This window comes from Manduca sexta, chromosome 17 (genome assembly GCF_014839805.1).
Source record: "Manduca sexta isolate Smith_Timp_Sample1 chromosome 17, JHU_Msex_v1.0, whole genome shotgun sequence".
NCBI lineage: Eukaryota > Metazoa > Arthropoda > Insecta > Lepidoptera > Sphingidae > Manduca > Manduca sexta.
This window is the reverse complement of record NC_051131.1, coordinates 1,847,660-1,871,368: the sequence shown is the minus strand read 5'-3', so window position 1 is coordinate 1,871,368 and position 23,709 is coordinate 1,847,660. Positions and strand designations below refer to the sequence as shown.

Here is a 23,709-nt window from a genome sequence, read left to right as displayed (position 1 = left end):
GACTTATTGTCCACTACCCTAACAATGATAATCAGATGAATAGATTTTTGTATATTTTTCATTAGATTATTCAGGCTAGACTAGGTTCAACCTTGTATTCTTCCGGCTGAATAGGTTTTTATCGTGGTCACTGGAGCTGAAGTAACAAGCCTGTAGAATGTTCAAGAATATATTTAACGTGAATTATGTCGCATACCTTATTACTCTCAACTATGCGATGGGCATTGTCCCTTCAACATTTCCTTAATTTTCTCATTTTTTAAATATCAACAATGCACTTATTGCATACAAATCAAAGACGAGTTCAAGTTGATGTTATAATGGCAAAAAGACGGTTCTTTAATAGTTAAGCCATCAGAAATTGAATAATATAACTGCGTGGCTCCCCACTGTGCTCATTACGCTGAACATAGCACGTTAAGATTCATAATGTCCTCTAATTACACCGGCTACGATGTTCGTCAAACCGAGACACAGTGCTCGACAGGTATCGGCTAAGCCGTAGTGCAAATCCTCACAATCATTATAAAAGAAGCGTAACCAGCATGCCTTCCTAGTCTAATAAAGCGATCAATAATACATACTTCGTTTACAAATACATGTTAATATATTCTGGTTTTCTAAAAATACCACGCCAGTTTCCCCGACGCTATGGGTTGGTGTTTTTGCTGACTTCGTCACGGCTATTCGCGTGGACCGCACTCCGCACCATGTGAGCGTCACTCGACCAGACACGTGTACCGTAATCAGAGACTGATAGGGCTACCATAGTTAGGATGTGTTTTAGGCACATGAATTAAGCCTAAACCATTTTTTTTGACAATGGAATGAAAACGTTGATAGCTTGATTGATGTCATGAATCTGATTAGAGAGTAGCAACATCATGCAGAATTTAAAGCACTGCAAGCTACTTTTTAGCCTTTGCAATATAAAATCACTAATTTCAGAGTAATTCAAAATATTTGTATAATCTAGTAAGTTAAAACGTTACGTTTTAAGCAAAACCATACGCGGCAACCGGTGCATTGTTTCAAAACCCATTAAGAATCCCAAACTAGTGTACCAGCTAAAACTCGACGTTATTTAGGAAATAACCTGGTGATCTATGTAATTCCACATCTGAAAACTCTTAATTTTAAACTCGTCGACAACCCTACCCCGATATACAATACGTGGCCCGCTGGGGAGTGCCGTTGCGGAATAGATCGCGTTTCCTCGCCAGAGGCCGTGGCCCTCGCGCTTTAATTATGCACATCCCTCCTCGCGAAGGAATCTTATTCCTGCTTATTCTGTTTTAAAATTGGGTGGAGTGCAAATTGTAGTGAGGAGCCCAGTGGGTTTTTTTTATCCTTCCTTGAGACATACTTATCGGCATCTGATTGTTAGTATTGTGCAACTACGGAAAGAATAACATCTGAAACCATGCAGTCTAAATATGATGACATTAAACTAAGATAAGTTAAATATTTGTTACAGGAATAAAATACTTTGCCAGATCCTGATGGGAAAATATAGCGTATTTTATGTGTAATAATTTACTCCCTTATGTATAAGAAGCTGCATAAACGCGCTTGTAGAGTTACGGTCTAGGTCGATAAATAACAAATTCTAAACAGATATTTCTCTGCCAGATATGTAATATCATATTCTGTATTTTTACGTAACTCAATGTCAATTATACCGCATTATAGCAATAACCTAGAAAGGTTAAACACAAAACAACCGAAAGAAAAACTAAAATCATTTGTAACAATTCTATCTTTGTTCTTTTTTTTAATGACAAAACTTTTACGTCGAAATTATTTTGCGACTTTGCTAACGTTGTTTTAATGTTCCTTAAACGATATTGCGTGCGTTATCTGTTGTGATTGTCGAATGCTTTTACCCACGATCTCCGGGATAGCGAGCTAACGTACCTGCCCGCTCATTATAGAGATCGCGTGACTAATGGGCGGCGGTGTATTCTCGCGCATTAGACTTTCATGTCGAATAACTTGTGAATGTCGATTGTGATCATATAATTAAGTTTGTCAATTAAAGTAGCATTAGAAAAGCATTTCAATAAATGCAGAGTAATTAACCAGTGTATATATTTTGTATCCTATTCTATACAAAGTTGAAAAGGTTTAATAAACAATTGTCATGTAAAGGGATTAACCGGTCACTGCTACAGTGGACGTGTCTTTGTATAAAATAAAAAACGTAGTTAGAGCTGTCCTTAGATAACGCTTAGTTTTTTAGTTTAAATCTGTAAAAACATCGCACAACGCACGTGCTTCACCACAATGTGCAGGACAGTGGTTAGTTTGTTTACAACTCCAGTCGCACGCGATCAGTCAGTGTCAGAAGTTTCCGAGCCGCTCCACTACATAGTGGTCTCAAAACTTGTGCATAATATTCACTTGTGTCGAGTTTAGTTAGTCAGATAGATAAAATATACATTATTTGTAAGCAAATATCTATAAAATTGAATTTAAAAGATTGCTCTGATCGTATTAAACAGTTTCCTGGTAAATATTATAATGTAAAAAATTACGTGATGGTAAATTATCGAAATCGTCGTCATTAACGTGTCATAAAGTATTTTAACCTGATGTATGAATTATGACGTCACGCGGACCGCTCAATATTTATACAAAAAATACGGTCATTGGTCAACCTCTGATATCCGCATTAAGCAACACTGCGGATGACGTCACATTAACGTAGTACGTACTAAAGCAGTTTTTTAGTTCCGCTTTACTAAATATGAATGAAATTTTATAATTTCTTTAGTGTGGAATACTGGTGAGTGACTTGACCATACATTTATATTAGTGCTCTCTATACACAAAATTACAGACTCTCAGGTCACGTAGTGATTGATGAAATTTTACTAGATAGAGGTATAATAGTATATCTGTTGTACGCGAAAGTTTGAGTAAGTCCCGCCACATCGCGTCTGATATCACAGAGTGACGGGTATGCAGTGCCATGCAGAACTTCGCAAACAATTTTTTGCATGTTTTCTTTATACGAATCGAGGACTGACGCTTCGCCTACCATCAGGCAAGCAATGTTACTCTAATGAAAAAGTAACTGTGATTCAAAATAGATTATAAATCTGACCCGGAGTCACGAAAACATTTCGTATATGTCAGGACGAGCATACGTGGGCGAAATGTCAAATCCAATATTAGTATTAAGACGATTTACCGTTTCAAACTGGTTTGTATGTTTACCGGCATTGTGCTTGCTATTTGATGGTTAGATTTGGCTGATGATTCTTTTTGAGTATTCATATAGATTCTACGAGATCTCGAACCGAAGAGTCGCCAATCAAGAGCCCTAGATCCTAATTAAGTACTACGTAAATCATACGATGATAGAAGTTGATACAGGGGCATCTAACAATTGTACCATTTGTTTTGGGAATACAGATGTGCCAATAAATATAACATGTAAATTTTATTGAACATCTAAATAATGAAGATTTTATTTTTTCTGTTTACCATTACCTATACGCTAACTTAGTTTTGTAGTTGGAATTCTTTAACCCGTCTTAATCGGCTATATGAAACACGTTGACCACAAATACACTACCTATTTGTATTATACTGGGACAACGCTATTTTTTCTCCACAAAACCGTTCCGCCTGAGTTAATTATTCGCAATTTGAACTCGGAATAAAATTAGCATTTATTATTCAAATTCTATTTGCTTAGTTATGCGGCAAAGAGGCTACTTCGGTCTGTTTTCTTTTTAAAAGCAGTTTCAAATTGGAGGATTTCCAGTAGTTTTGCATACAATGTAACTTCGTTTTATTTTACATTCATGTTCCCGCAAATGGTCAATGTTTTTGTTGTATGATAATAAGTGAGTTCTGATTCCATATTTCAATACTTCATTTTCACTTCATTGAGGAAGTGTAATATTTCGTGTGACTGAGGGAGTTTCTTAATTCTAGCTTAGTAACAGACTATTCAAATAATTTCTGTCTGTGATATTAGGTAAATTTATTGAATCTTAATTTATTGTTTTTGTGAAAGTATTTAACCTTTGTATTTAAAGGATTTAATATTGGTATGAATTTTGAATATGTACTATAGGACCCAAGAATACCTATCTACCTTTGCGAAAAAATCAATCAAGAAATGAAAGTATTCTTTTGATGTAAAATCCTTGAGTCGAAATATTTCCTTACAACTTTATTTACAGCCAGAACCTAGAGTCCACTGAAGTCCTTATATTTATTCATACATTTGCCTTTTGCAGAAGGAGTCCCGCACGGACGTGCAGTTCCACCTGGCGGCTCTGCGCGGAGACTGCGACCGGCTGCGGCAGCTGCTCGACACCGGCAAGGTGCACATCGACTCCAGGGATAGGGTCAGTATACTCTTACATCTCGACTCATGCTTTTGAGGGTTAGACTGGTTATAGTGCAAATGGGACAGCTAGCGTTGAGACCAGTGGCTATAAAAAAACATTCCTAGATTATATTAAGTAGGTTGGTAATCGTATACTTTTAATAAAGTCTTCGAAATCCTTTGCGAAAATTGAACAAACAGAACTAAGTTTGTTTTTACTTACAAATGACTTATTTTGATTACTTTACTGTCGGAATCTGTTCGAAGATTAGGATTAGGATGGTTTATTAAAAACGGTAGATAAAGGAAAGGAATAAGGATTGAAAAGTTACTTGGCTTTTAAGAATGGCAGTTGTATCATCGCATGAAACGCAATTTTGCATCGGAGCTAAGCGACTTGTTATACATTTTCTCGCTTCATATACATGCATTTTTAATTATTTTGTAGAATCTAGCCCTAATAATTAGTACTTTTGTAGACTTAAGCCTTAATAATTAATTACTACTGTTTTTTAACGTAGGTGCGTCCGAAACGTAACGGGGCCATCCAAGGTAAACCTCCGAGATGTTTTTAAATATTAATAGGTTAGCGCGTGAGGCGGTCGCTTCCTGCCGATGATTAATGGCGAGTGTTAACCTACTGGGTACTTAACTAGAGTTACTGCTGTACGAGTGGATCTCGCACTCAAATAAAACGACCGCTATACGTTTTTATTCCTTACCTACCCACTTAATGGTGTGTCGTAAAGATGTGTAAGGAAGCGATTATTAGTGTTTCCCAAACAAATATAAACAGTATATCTGTATCGAAATGTCGGTTATAGCTTGATGAAATGTCAATGTATTGAACGTCGAGTTCGTTTAGACGTCATGCATTTATTAGTAGTTAAAATGCGATTGAGGATTATTAATATGTTCCTATTTAAAAGGCCTGTACTTCAAACCAAGAGCTATAAACAAAGTACCTGCTACCGAAATAACTACATTTCTTTTTTATCATCAACGGACTTGCATGCCGATCTACCAGTGTTAACATTAAGAAACCTTTAATCGAAATAAAAGTGTTTCAATTTTTTCCGGGACAAATTATAAATAATTGTGCGCTAAAATTCCTTTAATACCTTCAGCGATTAATAGGTTTATCGTTAATTAATAAAAAAACATAAACTATCACATATAAATGACTAAAAATAAAATTGAATTACCCGCCCCGCCGTCGCTTATCACTCAGTCCATTCTAACGTTGACCGGTGATGATTTATAGCGGTTACTCGAACCCGCAAGTCGTAACTGTTATGTAATAGACCGGTGGCGCTAATGCGCTGAGAACTTCGCGTTTTGTAACTAACGTGTGAATTGCGCAGTGTGCACCGCGGAATAGCGTGTGCTTGTGAATTAGACCATACGTTTGTTATACAGAATTATAATATAAATGTCACATAAAGTCCGATTGGTCCAAGCATCACGTATAAACTGCTGAATGGATTTTGATACATTATGTGCGATATTCCATTTAAAACAGTCTATAATATCAAGATATAATTAAAGAGAAATCGTATTATCTTATTTTACTACTTACATATAGCTGAAATATTGTTTGTCTGTTTGTATGCACTACATTCCATAATATTGGAATTTGAAATTTCTTTCACGTATAAAATTTACCATATCCCTGAGCGCTAGATTTTTTTTATTCCGGGAACGGATTGTACGTGCGCGTAGCCGCGAGAAAAAGCTATGCATAATAAAATGCAATGCATACGTAGTTAGTTTCATAATAAACACATACTAATATTCAGGACTGTCTCGATGGCGTAGTTGTACTGCATGCGCAGTCCGGCAGGGCTCTGAGGTCCTGGGTTCGAATCCCGGGCAGGGCAAAATGGTATTTGAATTTTTCTGCTTAGTATCAGCACGGAGTCTGGAATTCGTGCCCGATATGGCGATAGGCTCGCCCCTATCACATCATGGGACGGAACACATTTGGCGAAAAGTGGGTACCCTGGTTGCGCCTCTGCATACCCCTTCGGGGATAAATACGTGATGTGTGTATGTAATATTCAGGATGAAATAGGTAGAGACGCTAGTTATGCAATCGTTTCTAATACTAAGCAAATCTACACAGGTCATCAATTTGACCGCTTTGAACGGGTTCATACAATGTGCGTTCATTTAGATACAAACACTATCGACTATTTCTAGGGAATTCCGAACAGTTTATTGTTTTCTTTTGATATATATTGCATGTCGTTACACGAGGGTTCGGTGTCCGGTGAAATGTAGGGCTTGTAATACCAAACCTATTCAAAGTATTGGAATACCAAGCCCTACTCAATACTGCACATAGACCAACCCCAAAAATATCCACTGACCTGTTGTAAGCGGCCTGCATCCAGTTACATAATGTAGCTTGTCGAAATCTGCGCCACATATCTAATATGGTGGAAAGAACTGTTCTTTTCTAAATAAACCGTCGAAAGGATAATCAATTTGTTTTAATAATGACGTAATTTTTTTATTCTAAAGGTCTTAGGTATAATTTTATACAACCATGGAACTTTAAAATCCGTTTTTTTTTTCAAAATATTATAATTAAAGTAAGTATACGTGTAGGTAATCTCTGAACCTTCGATTTTCAAAATTGTTCCAAGAGTTAGGTTAGGTATCTCACTTCGGTTCAATTTTTATCTCATAAGTTACGTACATACAACAGGAAACTTCCTTATTCCATTTACAAAGCCTTGTCCTACTTCTCTGCTACTCGGTTATCCTCGAGGGCGGGTGTCGCGTGATGTGACTGCAAATTATCCAATTTAGGCTTTTTTATGCTATAGATAATGCCTAGATATGCGTTCACAACACTAATTTATGTCGCATTTTGCTGCGTATTTGTGTTGGATGGTGATTGAAGTAAATCCCATTTTTAACGACTGGTTATTTTATTTCTTAAGCAAATGGCATATGCAATGGCATAGCTGCCATGTTATATCGACTGATTCCGATACCAAAGGTGGTCAATGGTTTTTTTTTAAGACTTGGAAGATCGAATCCCGGACTTCCTAACATACTTTTTTTTGACTATGAGAAATGTATCTTAGATGACATTACAATTATAACAAAATTTTTATGTGAGCGCTTGTACTTTTTTGTGTTCATGCAGACTACTAAAAAGAAAACCGAAACTGTTTGTATCAGATAAAGGAAGTAGGAAGTCCGAAATAAATATAAAATGAGATCCCCTATAGCACTGAAGTGAATTTTGCATTACTTATGCGGTCTCTTTTAGTTATGTAGTCTTGGTGGATTCGTCCCTGACCTGCGACCTTGACCTGATGACCTTCCGCAATGTGACCTTTGTTAGAGGTTGGCAGAACGTATGTGAGTTATGAAACTTATTTACATGTACTAATTCATGACCTTATTATATGGTACCTAGTACCTACTTCGAATAATTAAAACGCGGGAATGAAATTTAAGCTTTGTGAATGCTAATCCAAGAAATGAATAATAAATACAATGTTTATGGTAATACTACGGTCGTCTCACATTAAACATTAATTACCATATTATTGCTCACTTTATTTAAACTACAATCTAGACACAAAACCAATTTATGTATTTAACGGGGAAGTCTGAGTTTCCAAATACAAATGTTTATCATTCCTTAATGGGATGTGTTCGGAGAGAAAATCGCGTTGTGAATTTTTCATACTGTAAGTATAAGTGAGTTTGTAATAGCATCTTAACATTACTATATTATGATAGAGCGATCAACATGATTGCGATCTACATTATTTCAAACTTTTTTTGAATTAATTTAAATTTTATTGACATCCTCAAATATATCAAAATAGCTTTTAAACCAATAAAAAGAAAAATCAAATCATTCCAGCGATTACACTGATTCCAATATTAATACGATGAAAAGCAACAAACTTCATCCCCCCAAACGAGGAAGATAGTTCCGTGTGGGTATTGTGTAACTCGAGTGAATTAAATCTATCCAAGAGCGGTGAGTGCACTGTGAGTAATGGACTCTTGATTCGTAAACACTCGCAGTGATGCGAGGCTGTTGTGAAGTGTGCTTGTGTCTACTCACACGAGACACGGTGTAGCTATGTATGTAATAGTAAAGACCTTGAGGGATAGTGTTTATTATTTTATTTTATTTTTTATGACTTTGAATGACGAAACGAGCTTGCCGTTCGCATAATCTATAAACAGTAGAAACATCATCCAACACCTTGAATTGCAAAGTATTCTTTGGTATTCTACTGCGCTAGCAATCTTGAGACATGGAATGTTAAGTCTTGTTATGTCAAGTAATTACACTGGCTACAGTGACCTTCAAACCGGAACACAACAGTGACTATACACTGCTGCCTAGCGGCAGAAATAGTCGAATAAATGATAATAAAATGTTATGTTATTAACATTAACTGTTTTATTCGATTACTGACAAATTAAATTTACTTGAAACTTGTGAAGCAGCAAGCAGGTTTAATAGCATTTAGATTTTGTACACGACTTGTTCGAGGATCTAAATAGGGATGCCAAAGCGTTTTTGGTGTGTTCTCTCAACTTAGCAAGAGCTCAGCCGATTTTATATCACATTTATAAAACAGCCTCAAACAATTTTACCGTTGCTTATTAATTTATTTTAGACGCAATAAATCGCTTTTCGCCACACCATAAAAAATATTATTTTCTTGTTTCTAGAACCTTACTCACTTATAACTCAGACACTTGATATCATAATTTGGAATCAGGTACGCATGAGCATTGAATTCGCGTCGCCGCGCTGTGTACGATAACAGAGCCGGCGGAGCGTGCCGCGTGCCTCGAGTAAACAACTGTTTATTACTCAGCTCTGGTAATTTTCAGTTAAGTGAGCTTGTGTTAAACTTGGTATAGTTTATGTAGCGCGAACTGTTTTGTATAATTCAGTGGTACGGAAGGTGTTTTGATATTTAGATGTTAACCAGCCACTCCTTCGCTATTTATGGGTGCCAGATGCATCAATGGGTATAAGACATTCGACACTATTACAGTTGATATAAAATATTCTGTTATAGAATTAAAGTGCAGAGACTTAGGTGGGTTTGTTGATGATAGACTAATTACCGGAAATCCTAAAACGCTGCATTCGGAAATCTATCCCTGTAACGTAGGACACTATATTCTGATATCTATTCCTGTACCCTATCTATGATTTTGCTTTGTGTATCGGAGCCCGCTGTCAACACTGGGGTAAATCTGCAAATGGTATACTGGAATCCTCCGGCTTAGCAACTGCAAGAGCTTGGAGGAAAGTTGGAAGGAGATATCTGGAGAAGGCAAGTGTGTGGGAAGAAAAAGGAACCCTCTTAGGATGCGCGGAGGGGAGAAGCCAAGAAATGTTCGCGAGCCCTCATGGGCCTCAATGTGTACTTACAACCATGAGGTATACACAATGAACTATGTGCCTAGGGCCGCGGTGAATGTCCCGCCGTGCATGGGCGTGCATTCGGTATGGAGACTGAGCGCATAAGAATTGCTTCGGGGATAATACAGTTAATTTAAACATACAAAAACATACCTTCGGTTAACCAATTTGGTAATTTCGTAGCCAATTAAAAAAAAACTTACTACGTTTCTATGCCATAACAAATTCACCAATATGTGTCGTGTCTAACAAGGGTGAGGTGTTAACCATACTTAAAACAATCAAAGTGCTGAACGTTCAAGTAAAGCGTTAAGTACCGCATACGAGCAATCCATTACCCTCCACGCGCCCTCCTCTTATGACGCCCTACTTGCACGCGGCTCTTTACAAACCGCGTTTACGTGACCACGGGCGAAAAGAAATGCAAACCAGGCCGATTATACTGTATAGAGGATGACAGAGGTCGGTGCGGGAATGAAAGTTAGGTATTTTAAATTACGAGGAACTAGCTCGCTTAATTGTAAGTGTCATGCTTGTATAAATAATGACACGATATAATTTTCTATTTATGTAGGTATGTATACCATAGCGCTGCGTTACGTTCGTCATGAGATCTCAGCTTTATTTCATCAACTTTAAAATTCCCGGTTTAATTTAATTACCATTAAGCCAGAAAAGGCGGTTACGAGAAAATGGAGCAATTTATTTTTTTATATTTACGTGCTGCAAGAATGAAACTCAGATACAAAGAAATGTAGTTGAACTGTCATTTAAAAAATAGGATAGGAATATTTTATATAAGCCCTTTTGAATTTCTTTTAGATACCACAACAGAATTATAATCAATTATTTTGATATTAGTTTTCGTTTTATGTAAATCTATTTCTTTGGTACACTTCACGTACCCTTAGAAACCTACCTACCTACCTTAGAAATGATTATCGAAGGATTCTCTTATTTACGACATACCTTCACCGTACCTATAAAGACATAAAATACAATGCAGTTATTTTATAATTATTCTTGTTCGCAGGATGGCACCACGCCCCTGATCCTGTCAGCGGCCATGGGGCACACGGAGTGCGTGCGGGAGCTCCTGGCGCAGGGAGCCGACCCCGCCTGTTGCAGGACGGTATGGACTTTTTTATACCAGTGGGCACTAGCTATGGTAAAACTCCGAGGCGGCGGTTATGGCGAGGTTTCGACAGAAATTGCTTAAATCATGTCCTTAGTGCTGGTTGAGCATTATAAAAATTCTAACAATTTAAATTGTCATCCAGAATGTCTGATGGTATATACCTATATAATGCAGTCTAAAAATCCAATTAGCCTTTTTTTGCTGTTGCTACAATGTGCGAACAGCGTCGCGGTATCGTGGTTTTCACAAGCCACAACCAGCGCCATCTAGTAGTCTCGAGTTATACTAACCTAATATTTTGTTCTTATTATAATATTTTATTGTTAACTAGGTGTTGCTCGCGATTTCTCCTGCGTGAAAAGCCTTTTCCGCTACAAATCTCCCTAAACAATTGACTCGATTCATAGCGCTATCTAAACGACTCCAGCGCCATCTTTTTATAGCATTATAAATTGCATTAATATGTCCCATGAGAGCGAATTGAGCATTTGTGTTATTTCAGAACATGGTTTATCCGTGTGCCTAATTCAAATCCGTTACGATGTTTCTGCGTTTACTTCTAACAAACATCCAAACTTTATAATCACATATTTCGCCTTTTTATTAGTACGAAGTAAAATTAATGCCGTTTTATTAATAACGAGCCCAAATTATTGTGTGTAGTTGCTTATAAATTTATATAATATGCTGCCATCTATGAGTAGTATTAAGAACTAAATACAAACTTCCAAAAAAATTATAATAGTCGGTGTAACCCTCTGCGATCTGCCTACATCACTTCAGAATGGATGGTGTAAAACATCGTAATATTTAATTGAAGACAGTCTTACTAACTACTTACAGAGTCACATTGCTGGATGGTCCAAAGCGTTAGCGACGGGTTCGTAGCGCACGCCCTTGTCTTATAACGATAAACTGTATATTATAGACTGATCCATACCGTGTTTATTTAATAACATTATCAGTATATACGGTCCCACTACTGAAAGGGTTTAGGCCTTACTCCAACTATCTGGCCTCATAAGGGTTGGCAGACATATCTTCGAAATTATTTTTTCACCATATTTTCCTTGTTAAAGCAAACGATTATTGATAAACTTGTTAATTTACACTATAAGATATACTTAGAGTAGCGCCCGTCAGACAGGAACCAGCGCGTTGTTCTTCGCGGCCCAGGGCGGGTTCCTGGACATCGCGAAGCTGTTGCTCGACGCGGGAGCGGCCATCGACGCGCCCAGCACGGTAAATATACCACTACCTTTTTCCACTTAGGATACTAGCTCAATATTTTTTTAACTGAGAAGCTGATCCCAGAATATATTAAAATAATGTGATAGTTTAAATCTGAAAATGGAAGGTAATTAGATGGCATAGACCAGTCGATAAAGCAGCCAGGATACAATGCTAACACTACCCAGAATTGCGAATTATAAAATATTGCCGAGATCTTCGTACTGCATAGCAAGTTTTTAATGTGTTGGTTACAGGACGGTGGCACGCCGTTGTTTGTTGCGTGTCAGTGCGGCCATCTGCCGGTCGTCGAGGAGTTGATAAGGAGAGGTGCAAATGTCAACTCCTGTATGAAGGTAAGTGTATAGTAGTTAAATTGCATAATTGTTTGCCGTTACACATGTTTGTTTTCTAGTAGTTTATCATTGTATTATGAAATATAGAAACGTGCTTCTAGATGTTACAATATTTCGTAAATAAGTAAGTAATAATTACTGATAATGCCGTCTAGACTATAGAGACGGTCTGTTATTTTATTATTTTTAAGACATTTATTTTAACAACACGCTAAAACATTTGAAATCTCTCTGTTCAAAATAAGCAAATTTTTGTGATAAGTTTCAGTTTTTACCGAACTAGTAATTATCATAATTTAGAATTATATGATTTAAAAATATATATAAAATGTCAGTAACGTCTACAGGCTACTAGTGTCGATCAATTGCATCCCCAAATATCGATTTTCAATTTAAGTGAACATAAATTTACAAGAAACATCAGGGCATAAGTTATCCGATTGCAGGATAAAGCGAGTCCGCTGTTCATCGCGGCGCAGAACGGGCACGAGGAGGTGTGCCGGCGGCTGGTGGCGGCGGGCGCGAGCGTGGACGCGGCGCGCGCGGACGCGGCGTCGCCGCTGTGGATCGCGGCGCAGTGCGGACACGACCACGTGGCGCGCGCGCTGCTCGCCGCCGGCGCGCGCGTCGACCACGTGCGCCAGGTGGGACACACCCGCAGACAATCATATACTTACATATATATTGAAATCGTGAAGTGAAGTACAGAACCATGCTCGTGAAATTACGACCAAGCTCCTCGATCGTGTCGAGGAGTGTCGCGGGGCAGCGGGACTAGTCCAAGACTCAGCCTCGACGCTATCGGCCATAATATGTGTGTGCACTCATGCTGCTCACACGGTAAGCCATTACAGAGAATAGTGGAGCGTGTCTTCGTAGATGAAGTGATTTATAACTAGCTTTTAAGGTTTCCGCTACGAGTTTCTATGACCACGCCCATACATGACCCCAACATGGTCCAAGTCTGCTCATATTTGCGTCTCTCCCTGTCCTTTGCATTGTCCCTAGGCACTGCTACCTCACTAATTAGGGCATTGGGGTAAGATACTTGTTGCTGGTCGGAGTGATGAAACTATTCAAAAACAGATACAAGAGTAATGAGTGAAAGAACTTAAAGTAAGTCATATAATTTGGTGTTTGTAATCGCTATCATTATTACATCTCCATCGTTCCACTATGTATGATAACTCTTTATAATCTAATCGATTTTGAATGAACTATTTTCAGGATGGTGCAACCCCGTTATTCAAAGCGGCCCACAAAGGACACGCAGCCGTAGTCTCAGAGTTGCTCAAATATAAACCTAACCTTGGACTGTTACCAGTAAGTTACATCGTTAATTTTATAATAAGCTTGATATTGTCTTAAATAGTGGTAATTTTAGTTGGTTAAATACTTATTGCTTAATTTTTTTTAAACCTTATGGCCCTTTAATTAACTGGCAACTGATAAGTGCAGTTAGCCCTATGATAGCGACTAATGCACATGAAATAAAGACTATTTTTTTTGTTAAAAATCCGTCTATGTTTGTATTTATACTCGTTAAATAATATATTCTTTTACTGAAATAATTAATTCTACGACTATGTAGTTTCCTTATTACAAAAGTCTGAAATCCCTTGCTAGTCTGTATTGATACTGCCCTCTAACGATCACCTGTGTAACTGCGTCCTCGACTGCTCACCGCTAGATGGCGTTGATGAGCATTACGAATGATTGTGTGGTGTTGTTGCAGAACGGTCAGACGGCGCTGCACGGCGCGGCGATGTTCGGGCAGCTGTCGTGCGTGAAGCTGCTGGCGCGGCGCAGCGACGTGCGCGCGCACAACGCGGCCGGCCTGAGCGCGCAGCAGGCGGCGGCGGCGGCGCGCAAGCACGACGTCGTCGCCTACCTGCGCTCGCTCGACCGCGCCTGACGCGCCACGCCCACAGCCGCCCCGCGCCGCCCTTACCGCCCCCTCCGCCCTCTTCGCCCCAACCACCTGTTTCGCCATCTACGCCATCGCTTCTTCCGCCCCAGATAAATATTCCGCCCATTGCACCCCTTTCGCCACTTCCGCCCCTTCCGGCACTTCCGCCCCTTCCGCCCTTTCCGCCCATTTCGCCATTTGCCTTGATGGTTATCTATATTGCCATGTCCCAATCCCAACACTACACTATTAAAAGTTATGCAATGGAGATTCGCAACCAAGTCAAATTCCCGCTCCAAACTACATCTTTAGCCAATTTTATTGTTTAATTCTCTTCTTTACGAAATGTGTATGTGTATAATATTATCTACTTTTAAGTGTACCAATATAGCGAATGATTACTTAAGTAAACCAATTTTGTGTTAGCAAGATACATATATAAAATTAATTAGCTTCAATATTTAAAAAAATATATTATGTAAATATATGGCAAAAATTGTATGCTTTTCTATAGTCATATTGCGCTATCTCATTTAACATATTAAGAATCGTTAAATATCTGTTAGTTCATAATGAAGAGAGAAATCAAGTTATATTGTGCAATTTTTCATACAAGTATATTTTAAGTAACATTGCTTAAGCTTTAAAGAAGCTGAGATATATAAATCCAATTTTATATGAAGTAAAAAATCTGTAATTTATTCCACATGAATTATTCTTTTTTGTAACTTTTATATTGAGAATTACTTTAACAAAAAATGTCATGTAAAGCTGAGACATTTATTTTTCTGCTCAGACATGATTATAAAAGTTGGATTCATAGACCTCAGACATACTGTAGGTATAGTTGGAGATAAAAAAGTAAATGATATTAAATCTCATATAAACTCGCATCGATCTGTACACAATCTGATTAAACATTAGGAGTAATACGTTATAATATTGTATTATTATAGATCATTGTACATAATATGTCGCCCGGCTCTTAAATCAGAAAAAAAAATGTGCTTAGGAACCAAAAACACGAACAACACTTTTTTAATGTTATAATCAAAATCGAGGGCCAAGCGTCTATATAAAATAGTAAGCTTTAGCTGTTCGCCTTAATTACAATACCTCACATGTAGTAGTTGTGGTTTAGACTGTAGCAATGCCAAATGAAATAACCAGTAATGGACACATACCATTTCATAGGACATGATAATGCTTTTTATTTACTATTGATGTGTCCTGCTTTTAGATTACAGTACCCTCAGATTTACAAATGATATTGCTACGTTTTAAAACACTTTTTAAAGCAACTAAACACATGTAGCCTATTATTGATATTTGAATATTGTCTTTTGGTTTAGTGCAGTAACTAGCCTTACAGCTGACGAGTTGAACGGTTGAGTTTACGATGGTGCTGTTTAGAGTTAAGCATGTGAAATGTACATACACACTACATACACTAGTCAATGTATATATATATGCTGCAGTTACATATTATAAACTTTTATACAACATAATTTTTTATGTACCTTAATGCCGAAACAGCTAATTTGGACTAGGTGTAAAAGATCACATAAAAATAAAATAATAACAAAGAAAACTTATGTGGTATTGACTATTGATCGATCAGCCGCAATGAGCGAGCGGGACATGTGCGGGGCCGGGGGCGGGGGTTGTCACAGCCGGTTGTTGTGGTATTAGGTATCAGAGGGCAACCGAAATGAGCCAGATTTTTATCAGAATCAAAGCTTACCTTGGTCACCTTATTGTACAGGACAGTACAAGAATGTGTTTTAAGCCATTTTTAAACAACACAAGTCATCACAGTTTTGCTAATGTAAATATTATGTAAACAAAATTTTACCTTATTTTAAGTATTTAAAAGCAATCACAACTTTTTTTAAAGTTACTTAAAATCACATTTAAAAAGATATGTAACTGCAGTTTCATTTTATTGTTTAGTTAAGTCTTACGTATTCGACAGAACACAATAGTAAAATATAACGATAGCTCTTGGTGTATTTTTGAACCTAGACCAATATGTTATTGTGGTCCATTCAATATCACTGATCCTACGTATTAGCTTAGAAATTATATATTTTCATACAGACATAATAATAACTGTTTTATCTAACACACACCATGCATTGTGCATTTTTATTTACATTTTATTAAACCATAAAGCTTTATAGGAAATCGGTTTATGAAATATTTTTTATTAAGCTACAGCTCGTATCGACTGTACATGAAATCTGTTGTATTTTAGTACTTAGTGTATCGTGTTATTTATTTTACGTTAGGTTAATTTATTTTTAAGATTTTAAAACTTCTATAACGCTCAATGTGCAAGTTTTATTTGAAATTTTAAGTACATTGTTTATTTTGAATCTCCCGATGATCTTACGATTAGATTTTACTTTAATTTTGAAGTAACGGTTATAAAGCACGCCATTTTTAAATAATGGTGACTGGTGCGCCATCTGTTAGCACACTGTATATAATAAACTCCGATAGATGTCGTTTACAAAAATATTTTTCGAACTGACATTTCATCATACCGTTTTTAAAAAGAAGTACATACATTCTGATGTACCCCAAGTATTTATACCCATTTACTTAATTATATTAGAATTTCATAAGTCATTAGCACATTGCGGCTTAAAACAGTTTTGTATTTATGAAGTTTGCTTTAGTTTATTGAATTGGTTTCATTCATTTATCGTCAACCAAATATTATTTTAGTGTCCCAAAATTATAAAATTACCCAAGCTAATTGAAATTAATTTGAGGGTAAAAATCTGGTTGATGATAGACATAAATAAAACTGCGCATTTGTTAAAACATTTTTGTTGTACGTAATAAAACCATTTTTATATATATACATGTTTTATTAAGTACTTTTTAATAAATTATTGTCATTATTATATATTTGCATTGGTCCCCTACTTAGTAAACAACATCTTTCAGCATACAAAGCCGTGTGTAAATGACTAAATGGTGAAACTAAATAAAAACAATATCTATATATTCCTTCTACACAAATCTATAAAATGCAATCATATACTATTTAAGTTAATATTTTTTTTATAGAAAGGTAGTATGCTACAATGCTATAAAAATTGTACAATGTGTCACATTGTGTGAACACAACAAACAGTAACATATAATTACATATTTTTAACAAGCAATATGCACATTGGTGAACCATTTAGTCAATGAGTATATAGATTAACCCTCTTCATCATAGACATTATTTATCTAAGGATGGAGCATTGCTGTGATAACTTGTCTGTTTCTCAGGTTGTTTTATCTGACGGCTTGCTGTTTGTTCAGCTTTGTTTATCTGACAGCCAACTAGGTCAAGTTGTATCTCAATATTAGCCAATCACAACGGCCCCATGTCTACGCACTGTGAAGGCTGCCGTGCCGTCAGCACTTAGCAGAAACAGACTTGTTATCACAGCAATGCTCCGTCCTTAGATAGTAAAAGGTTTATGAATAAGGTGGTATATGTTTTTTTCACATTGAGATGTCTACAAATCTTATAAATACCCACAGCTTTTTCCCACTACGGGAATAACAGCTTTCCTTGTCTTTAGTTCATTGTTTTAAGGCACTGTTCAAGCATGTCTGAAGCAGCAATAGCGAGGTGGTTTGCAGATGGTCGCATGGAGCCAAGAGTCTCCGTACAGCAATAAAACAACGCCAGTGGATCAGCATATTGTTTTTCCGATATATTGGCGGGAACTGGCGGTCTAGTACCTGCAGAAAATAAAAAAATTGATATCCTTAACTTACATTGTAGAAATAGTCCGTTTTCGGGACAATTTTAACCAACTCCTATAAAGGTAAATAAATATTTCACTGAATTATATCATTTACATCTCAGTACAATATTTTCATTGTGGCGCAACATAGAAAAGTAATAAATTTCGATCTTCCATATTATCTGTGCTGAGTAAGACTAAGTTGTTACAGTAATTTTGGGCTAGCATGCTATGTTGTTTTTATCCCAGTAATGGTCAATATTTTTACATCAGGAAAAATGTCTTTTGAAGTCTTACCAGTATTTGCATTGAGTAATACCTAGTATTGAAGACTATAATGGCGTTATTTTAGTGTAGCTTTTGTCAGCATAATTGAAAAATACTTGACAAAACCATTGCATGTTGGATTTCTTTAAATCTTTTAAAAGATAAGGCCTTAATATGTTATGATAGCACAATTTTCAACTTACCATATTTTTCTGAGAAGTAGTCCATGCTTTCTGTTGAGTCATCGAGACACACAACACTCTCGTCCATGGTTTCATCCTCAATCTGTGTGTGGGGAGCTGTCAGAGCCATCATCTCCCAGAATGTGAGTCCCAGAGGCCATATGTCTGTCCTGTCTGTAATCTCCCCTCCATGTATTACTTCTGGTGCACTCCACGCCTCTGTGCCTGGAATTAAAAATTAAGAATAAAAAAATCCTCCTTAATATTGAGTATACATAATAATTCTAATTTCACAATTAAACACAATATAGTTTTTTATTCTTTAGTAATTAGCAAATCACTAGAACTGCTAGTCTCATTATAAAAACTAATTCAATATTAGGAAACATTATTATTGCTGAGTACTAACTGCTAATGAGTAGTGTTTAACCTAAGAAGGGTTTTATGCAGAGTCTTGAGGATTTTAATTGATCAAAAGCTACTAATTAAAATGGGATAATTAAGACATGAAAGACCAATGCAGGTTATTAGACTACAATATATTGCTTACCATAATAAACAGCCTTGCCAGCGCTCTGCTTGTCAAACACCCCATTCTCGTCCAATGGCAGCGTTACTCCAAAGTCACAGAGCTTGCAGATGACAAAGTCTCCATTAACCAAGATGTTATATGACTTCATGTCTCCGTGGAGGATCTGCATTGTTGTGTGGAGGTAGTGTAGGGCACTAGCTATGTCTGCTGCCACCTGTTGAATAGGTTTTAATAAAACTAAGTGTTGAGGTAACTGATGGATTACCCGACATGAGATAAATGTACAAAAAAAAACAAAGAGTAAACTGACACTACTATATATGAAGTAAATTAATATGAATTGTTTTATACTACTACTTATGTACCTGCAGAAAGACAAGTTTCACACATAATCATAACTAGTATTGCATTGCTATTGTCACTTTGTAAAATAAGTTTTTACTTTCATTTATACAATAATTATTTTATACTTGATGAAAAACTAGGTTTTTCAAAACCAGGTGCACGCTCCAACAGTACCTTGTATAATATAAATTATTTAGTACAAATGGAACAATAAAATAAATAAATAACCAGTTTGCCTTATAAATGCTTCTGCTTCACCTTCATCCTTCATATTACAAAGTGTTAGACACAACTACTGTATCCATATTTCGCTGAGTTTACAATCAGGAGGGGTAAGAGCTAAACCCCATATTGGACAAAAATCCTAATCCTTAGTGATTATAATGTTATTTGAAGTTGATAAACTCAGATCATTAAATATAGTGCTCAGCTTGGGAATTAAACTCAGAACCTCACAGTAATAGAGCATACCTACTCTGCGACATTGTTTATGCTAAACAGGCCCAATATCAACACATTCCAAGGAGGCCTTTCAGGAGTGCAATATCTATACAAGCCAATTCTCCAGTAATCTAACCTAACATATAACAAGCCCTATAAGTACTACATAAAGTATGAAATCCATACCTTCAAAATCTGTCTAGATGTGAATGGTTCACAATTATCCTCAACTCTCTTCTCAATCATGTCCCCGAGGGGAAACATCACAGGCCTCCATTCCCAAGTACAATATCTTGGTCTTGCTGAATGCTCGGAATCCCACAATGTTAGGATGTGACATCCTCTGCAACAAATCCGCTTCAACTTTCAGACGCTCTGTGTATACTTTGTTGGGCTTCACACGTTTGTTGAGCATTTTTAGTGCCCACGGAGATCGGATCTGACCCGCGCGAGGTGATCTTACTAACTGCATTACTGACACACCTGTCCAAAAACATGCATTTGTTGTTAGGTATTTTATGCAATACACTTTTCCTTTAAAAATAACACCACCACTCATTAAAAATGTCAAATAAACGTGTACCAAAAAAGAGCCTCACAAAATGTACTCGACTTCAAATAAAATAAACAGAAAATAAATAATAACTTATAAAATATTGTTTGCTATGTTTTAAAAAGTGAATTTAGCTGCTTGAATACCTTAAGGAATTATAAAATATTGTTTACCTGTGCCATATCCCAATCTATTCAGAAAGGGGGACGGTGGAATCATTATTTTCTCATTTTGTACGGTATTTTTGGTTTTAATCGGTGTTTGAAACTCCGCCATTGTATAACTTTATAATTTAACACTTTAGTCCTTTCCTAAATCTTATTAGAAAACTTTCAAAGTAAAAGTACAAGCTAAGCAAAATGCCAACGAATTGTTGTGGTTTGAAATTTGAATTTATACGAACTTGGCAGTTGACAGTATAAAAATAGTGTCATCTATTTCTGTCTCAAATTCCATCTACTGAAAAGACTGAGATAAACTATAATTAATGCTACACATATGGAAATTTAATAAATGGAACATGAATTCATTTTACGTTCGGAATTGCATAAGACGAGTTTTTTTTCTCTTCGGCAAGGCGCAGATTGCGCATTTGTCAGAAACGACATGTTTTAAATTGAGGTTTTCATCCACCACATTGGATTTAACAGGCACTTTCAACTTGAACATATTCTAGGTTCAATGAGATAGGCAGTAATGCAACAACACAATCAAATTGCTTAACTGAAGTTTCTTGTTTTGCCGATTGCCTAAGGAATAAGCATAATACAATTCTACAATCGGTACTTCCATGACCAAATTCGTAAATTGTAATCCGGTAACTGTATTTTATTACATGGTACATCCTATCCGATTGATGTGCAATATATCATTCAAGTAATGAATATCCTTCCATTGCGCATGTATAAATATATTAGGTAACTCAAACCAGTATTTTTATGTAAATTATAGGAAGTATTAGTAATGAGAAACGATCACAAATAATGCGCTATTTAAATCTGTATTGACGTAATGTAGATAAACGGTTTAACAACAACGTAGGCTTTTAGTTTGTGGCTGAGGTTTGTGTTTACGGTAAGCTAAGCGGTAAAGACATTTCACTTTAGTGCCAAATGGGAAATTGGGTATTTGACATAGTAAAGAAATAAATAAATTTGGTATTGAACATTATATAATTTAAGGTGTTAATTAAGAATATTTGACTTAAATTACAAATAAAAATTATTTAATATTTTATTTTCCTAAATAAAAATAAGAGTTTTTGAATCTGTGCATCATTTACAAGAAACGTCTCAAGCGAGCAAGACTAGAGAACGTGACGTCACGATGTATTATATGTAATGTCTTGTCTATTGGTCTTGTAATTCCGAAAAAGATTTTGGCGCGTTTCGCAGGTTTCATTAATATTTATTTGATTATTTCGTGTCCAAAGTGCACTTCACCGAAAAACAAACATGGAAATTGGTTTTATTCAAGCGGACAGTGCAAATTTGCCAAAAATTGTGTCTTTTATGATCGCAAATTTCTTTGCCTCAAACTCGGACTTTTGTTCTGCAGAATTGAGGAACGTGAAAACTTCATTGTAAGTACAAAACTATCCTTTTCTGATATTTTGTTCAATTCACAATAGATTACAGTTTGATTTATGTACTTAGCCTTATTTTGTTTTGCTATAAAATAACCTTTGTGTCATGCACATGATAGGTACATGTTTACTTTGTAGACTATAAATACAAATAATACATTTATTACGTTACCAATAAAATCATAACTTATAAGAATCTTACTCTGGTTAGGTACCTGTTATTTGTGTAAAATCTTTTCAACGAAAAGTTTCTCGTATTGTGGCTATCTGTGATGCTTTATTTCTATTTTTACAGATCATCAAGACAGTTGTATGGTGATGATGCTAATTCGTATGCTAACTCAAATCCTAAAACATCAAGCTGATTACAAAGTGCTCGACATTCTTCAGTTCTCGATGCATTATTAGAGCATCAAGCATAAGAAAAGAAGTGACTGTGAAACGTTTTTAGCCAAAATTAATGGTGTTTTTACACAAGAAAATATAAATTTTGTGGAAAGTCTGACTCGAGCACAACACGAAATTCAAGCATGGCATGAGTTAAGGTATTATTTATTTATAGGTATTTGATTGCATTTTAAATGTGATGTTGCCTTTTTAAATGTGATTTGATACTGTAAGTATTGAACTAATAAGATATTTAAAATCAATGTTCTAGAGCAAAATTCTCAACTTGGGGTCTGTGGACATATCTATATCTATAGAGTCGGCTGATTTCAATGTTAAAGCTATATGAAGTTTCAGGTTGTGCTTAAGAGAAGCATTTTATTGTGATTTAAGGAGGTCTGTCGTGATCATCTTTGCTCATTTAGTGGTCCACAGTTAAGAAAGGTTGGAAAATGCTGTCTTAGATTAATATATATTGGAATTATATGTTTCCATGTGAGATGCAATCTCAAAATGTAAATTAGTCTTGTAGCTTTACTAGTCTTTGATGTTTGTGTTCACATTCATATGTGTTGGGCACCCATTCTACAGGGCATCCTAGTGGGGATATAGTATATGTGGCCACCAGGCAGTCACTAGTTTAACATTTAAAAAAAATGAATTTTCTTTTCAGGAATAAAAGCATCAAAAGCATTTGATGTTTCACAATGCAAAATAACTGTTGGATCCTTGGTTGCCTTAATAATGGGAGCTAAAGTACCAGATACTCCAACCATGAAAAGAGGAAAATCATTGGAAGAAGTGGTAAGAAAGGAGTTGGAAAAAAAAATATGACAAGATTGCAGAATGTGGTTTTATTATTAGCCAAAAATTCCCAATGGTAGCTGCATTGCCAGATGGTATTTTAAAGGGTGACACAGTTATTGAAATTAAATGTCCAACAAGCCAAAAAAGTTTTATAAACTATATATGTAACAACACAATCACAGAAAAGTTTGCAGTCTAAGTTCTTTTGCAAATGTATGTGAGTAATTTAACAAAAGGTTTATTTTGTGTGGCAGATTGGGAATTTGAAAAAAATAATAAAGTCCATGTAATACCAATAGAGTATGATGAGATCAAAGTAAATGATATTTTATCTAAAGTTGTAAAGTTTTGGAAGAATAATGTTTACAATCTATTGTAAAAACTTATTTTTATAACTTAATATAGGAAAATAAAACATTATATTCTAAATTTTGTTTTTATTCGTC

General features: G+C 36.0%; 2 protein-coding genes across 2 annotated transcripts in view; one reads left to right on the top strand and one right to left on the bottom strand.

The window, feature by feature from the left end:
* LOC115452490 (ankyrin repeat domain-containing protein 29) overlaps positions 1-17,274 on the top strand; it is a 50,407-nt gene extending 33,133 nt beyond the window's left edge. Inside the window, exons 2-8 of the mRNA XM_037439524.1 lie at positions 4,257-4,367; positions 10,807-10,905; positions 12,055-12,153; positions 12,399-12,497; positions 12,944-13,141; positions 13,725-13,820; positions 14,233-17,274. Of these exons, the coding sequence (XP_037295421.1) occupies positions 4,257-4,367; positions 10,807-10,905; positions 12,055-12,153; positions 12,399-12,497; positions 12,944-13,141; positions 13,725-13,820; positions 14,233-14,412 (882 nt within the window). The 3' untranslated portion in view covers positions 14,413-17,274. The remainder of the gene's footprint in view (positions 1-4,256; positions 4,368-10,806; positions 10,906-12,054; positions 12,154-12,398; positions 12,498-12,943; positions 13,142-13,724; positions 13,821-14,232) is intronic.
* LOC119189538 (lymphokine-activated killer T-cell-originated protein kinase-like) lies at positions 17,265-20,897 on the bottom strand. The gene is given in 6 exon segments (XM_037439523.1): positions 17,265-18,159; positions 18,635-18,838; positions 19,164-19,359; positions 20,118-20,186; positions 20,188-20,414; positions 20,658-20,897. Coding segments are annotated over 6 exon segments (966 nt in total). The 5' UTR covers positions 20,761-20,897; the 3' UTR covers positions 17,265-17,992.
* Positions 20,898-23,709: the final 2,812 nt, after the last annotated feature.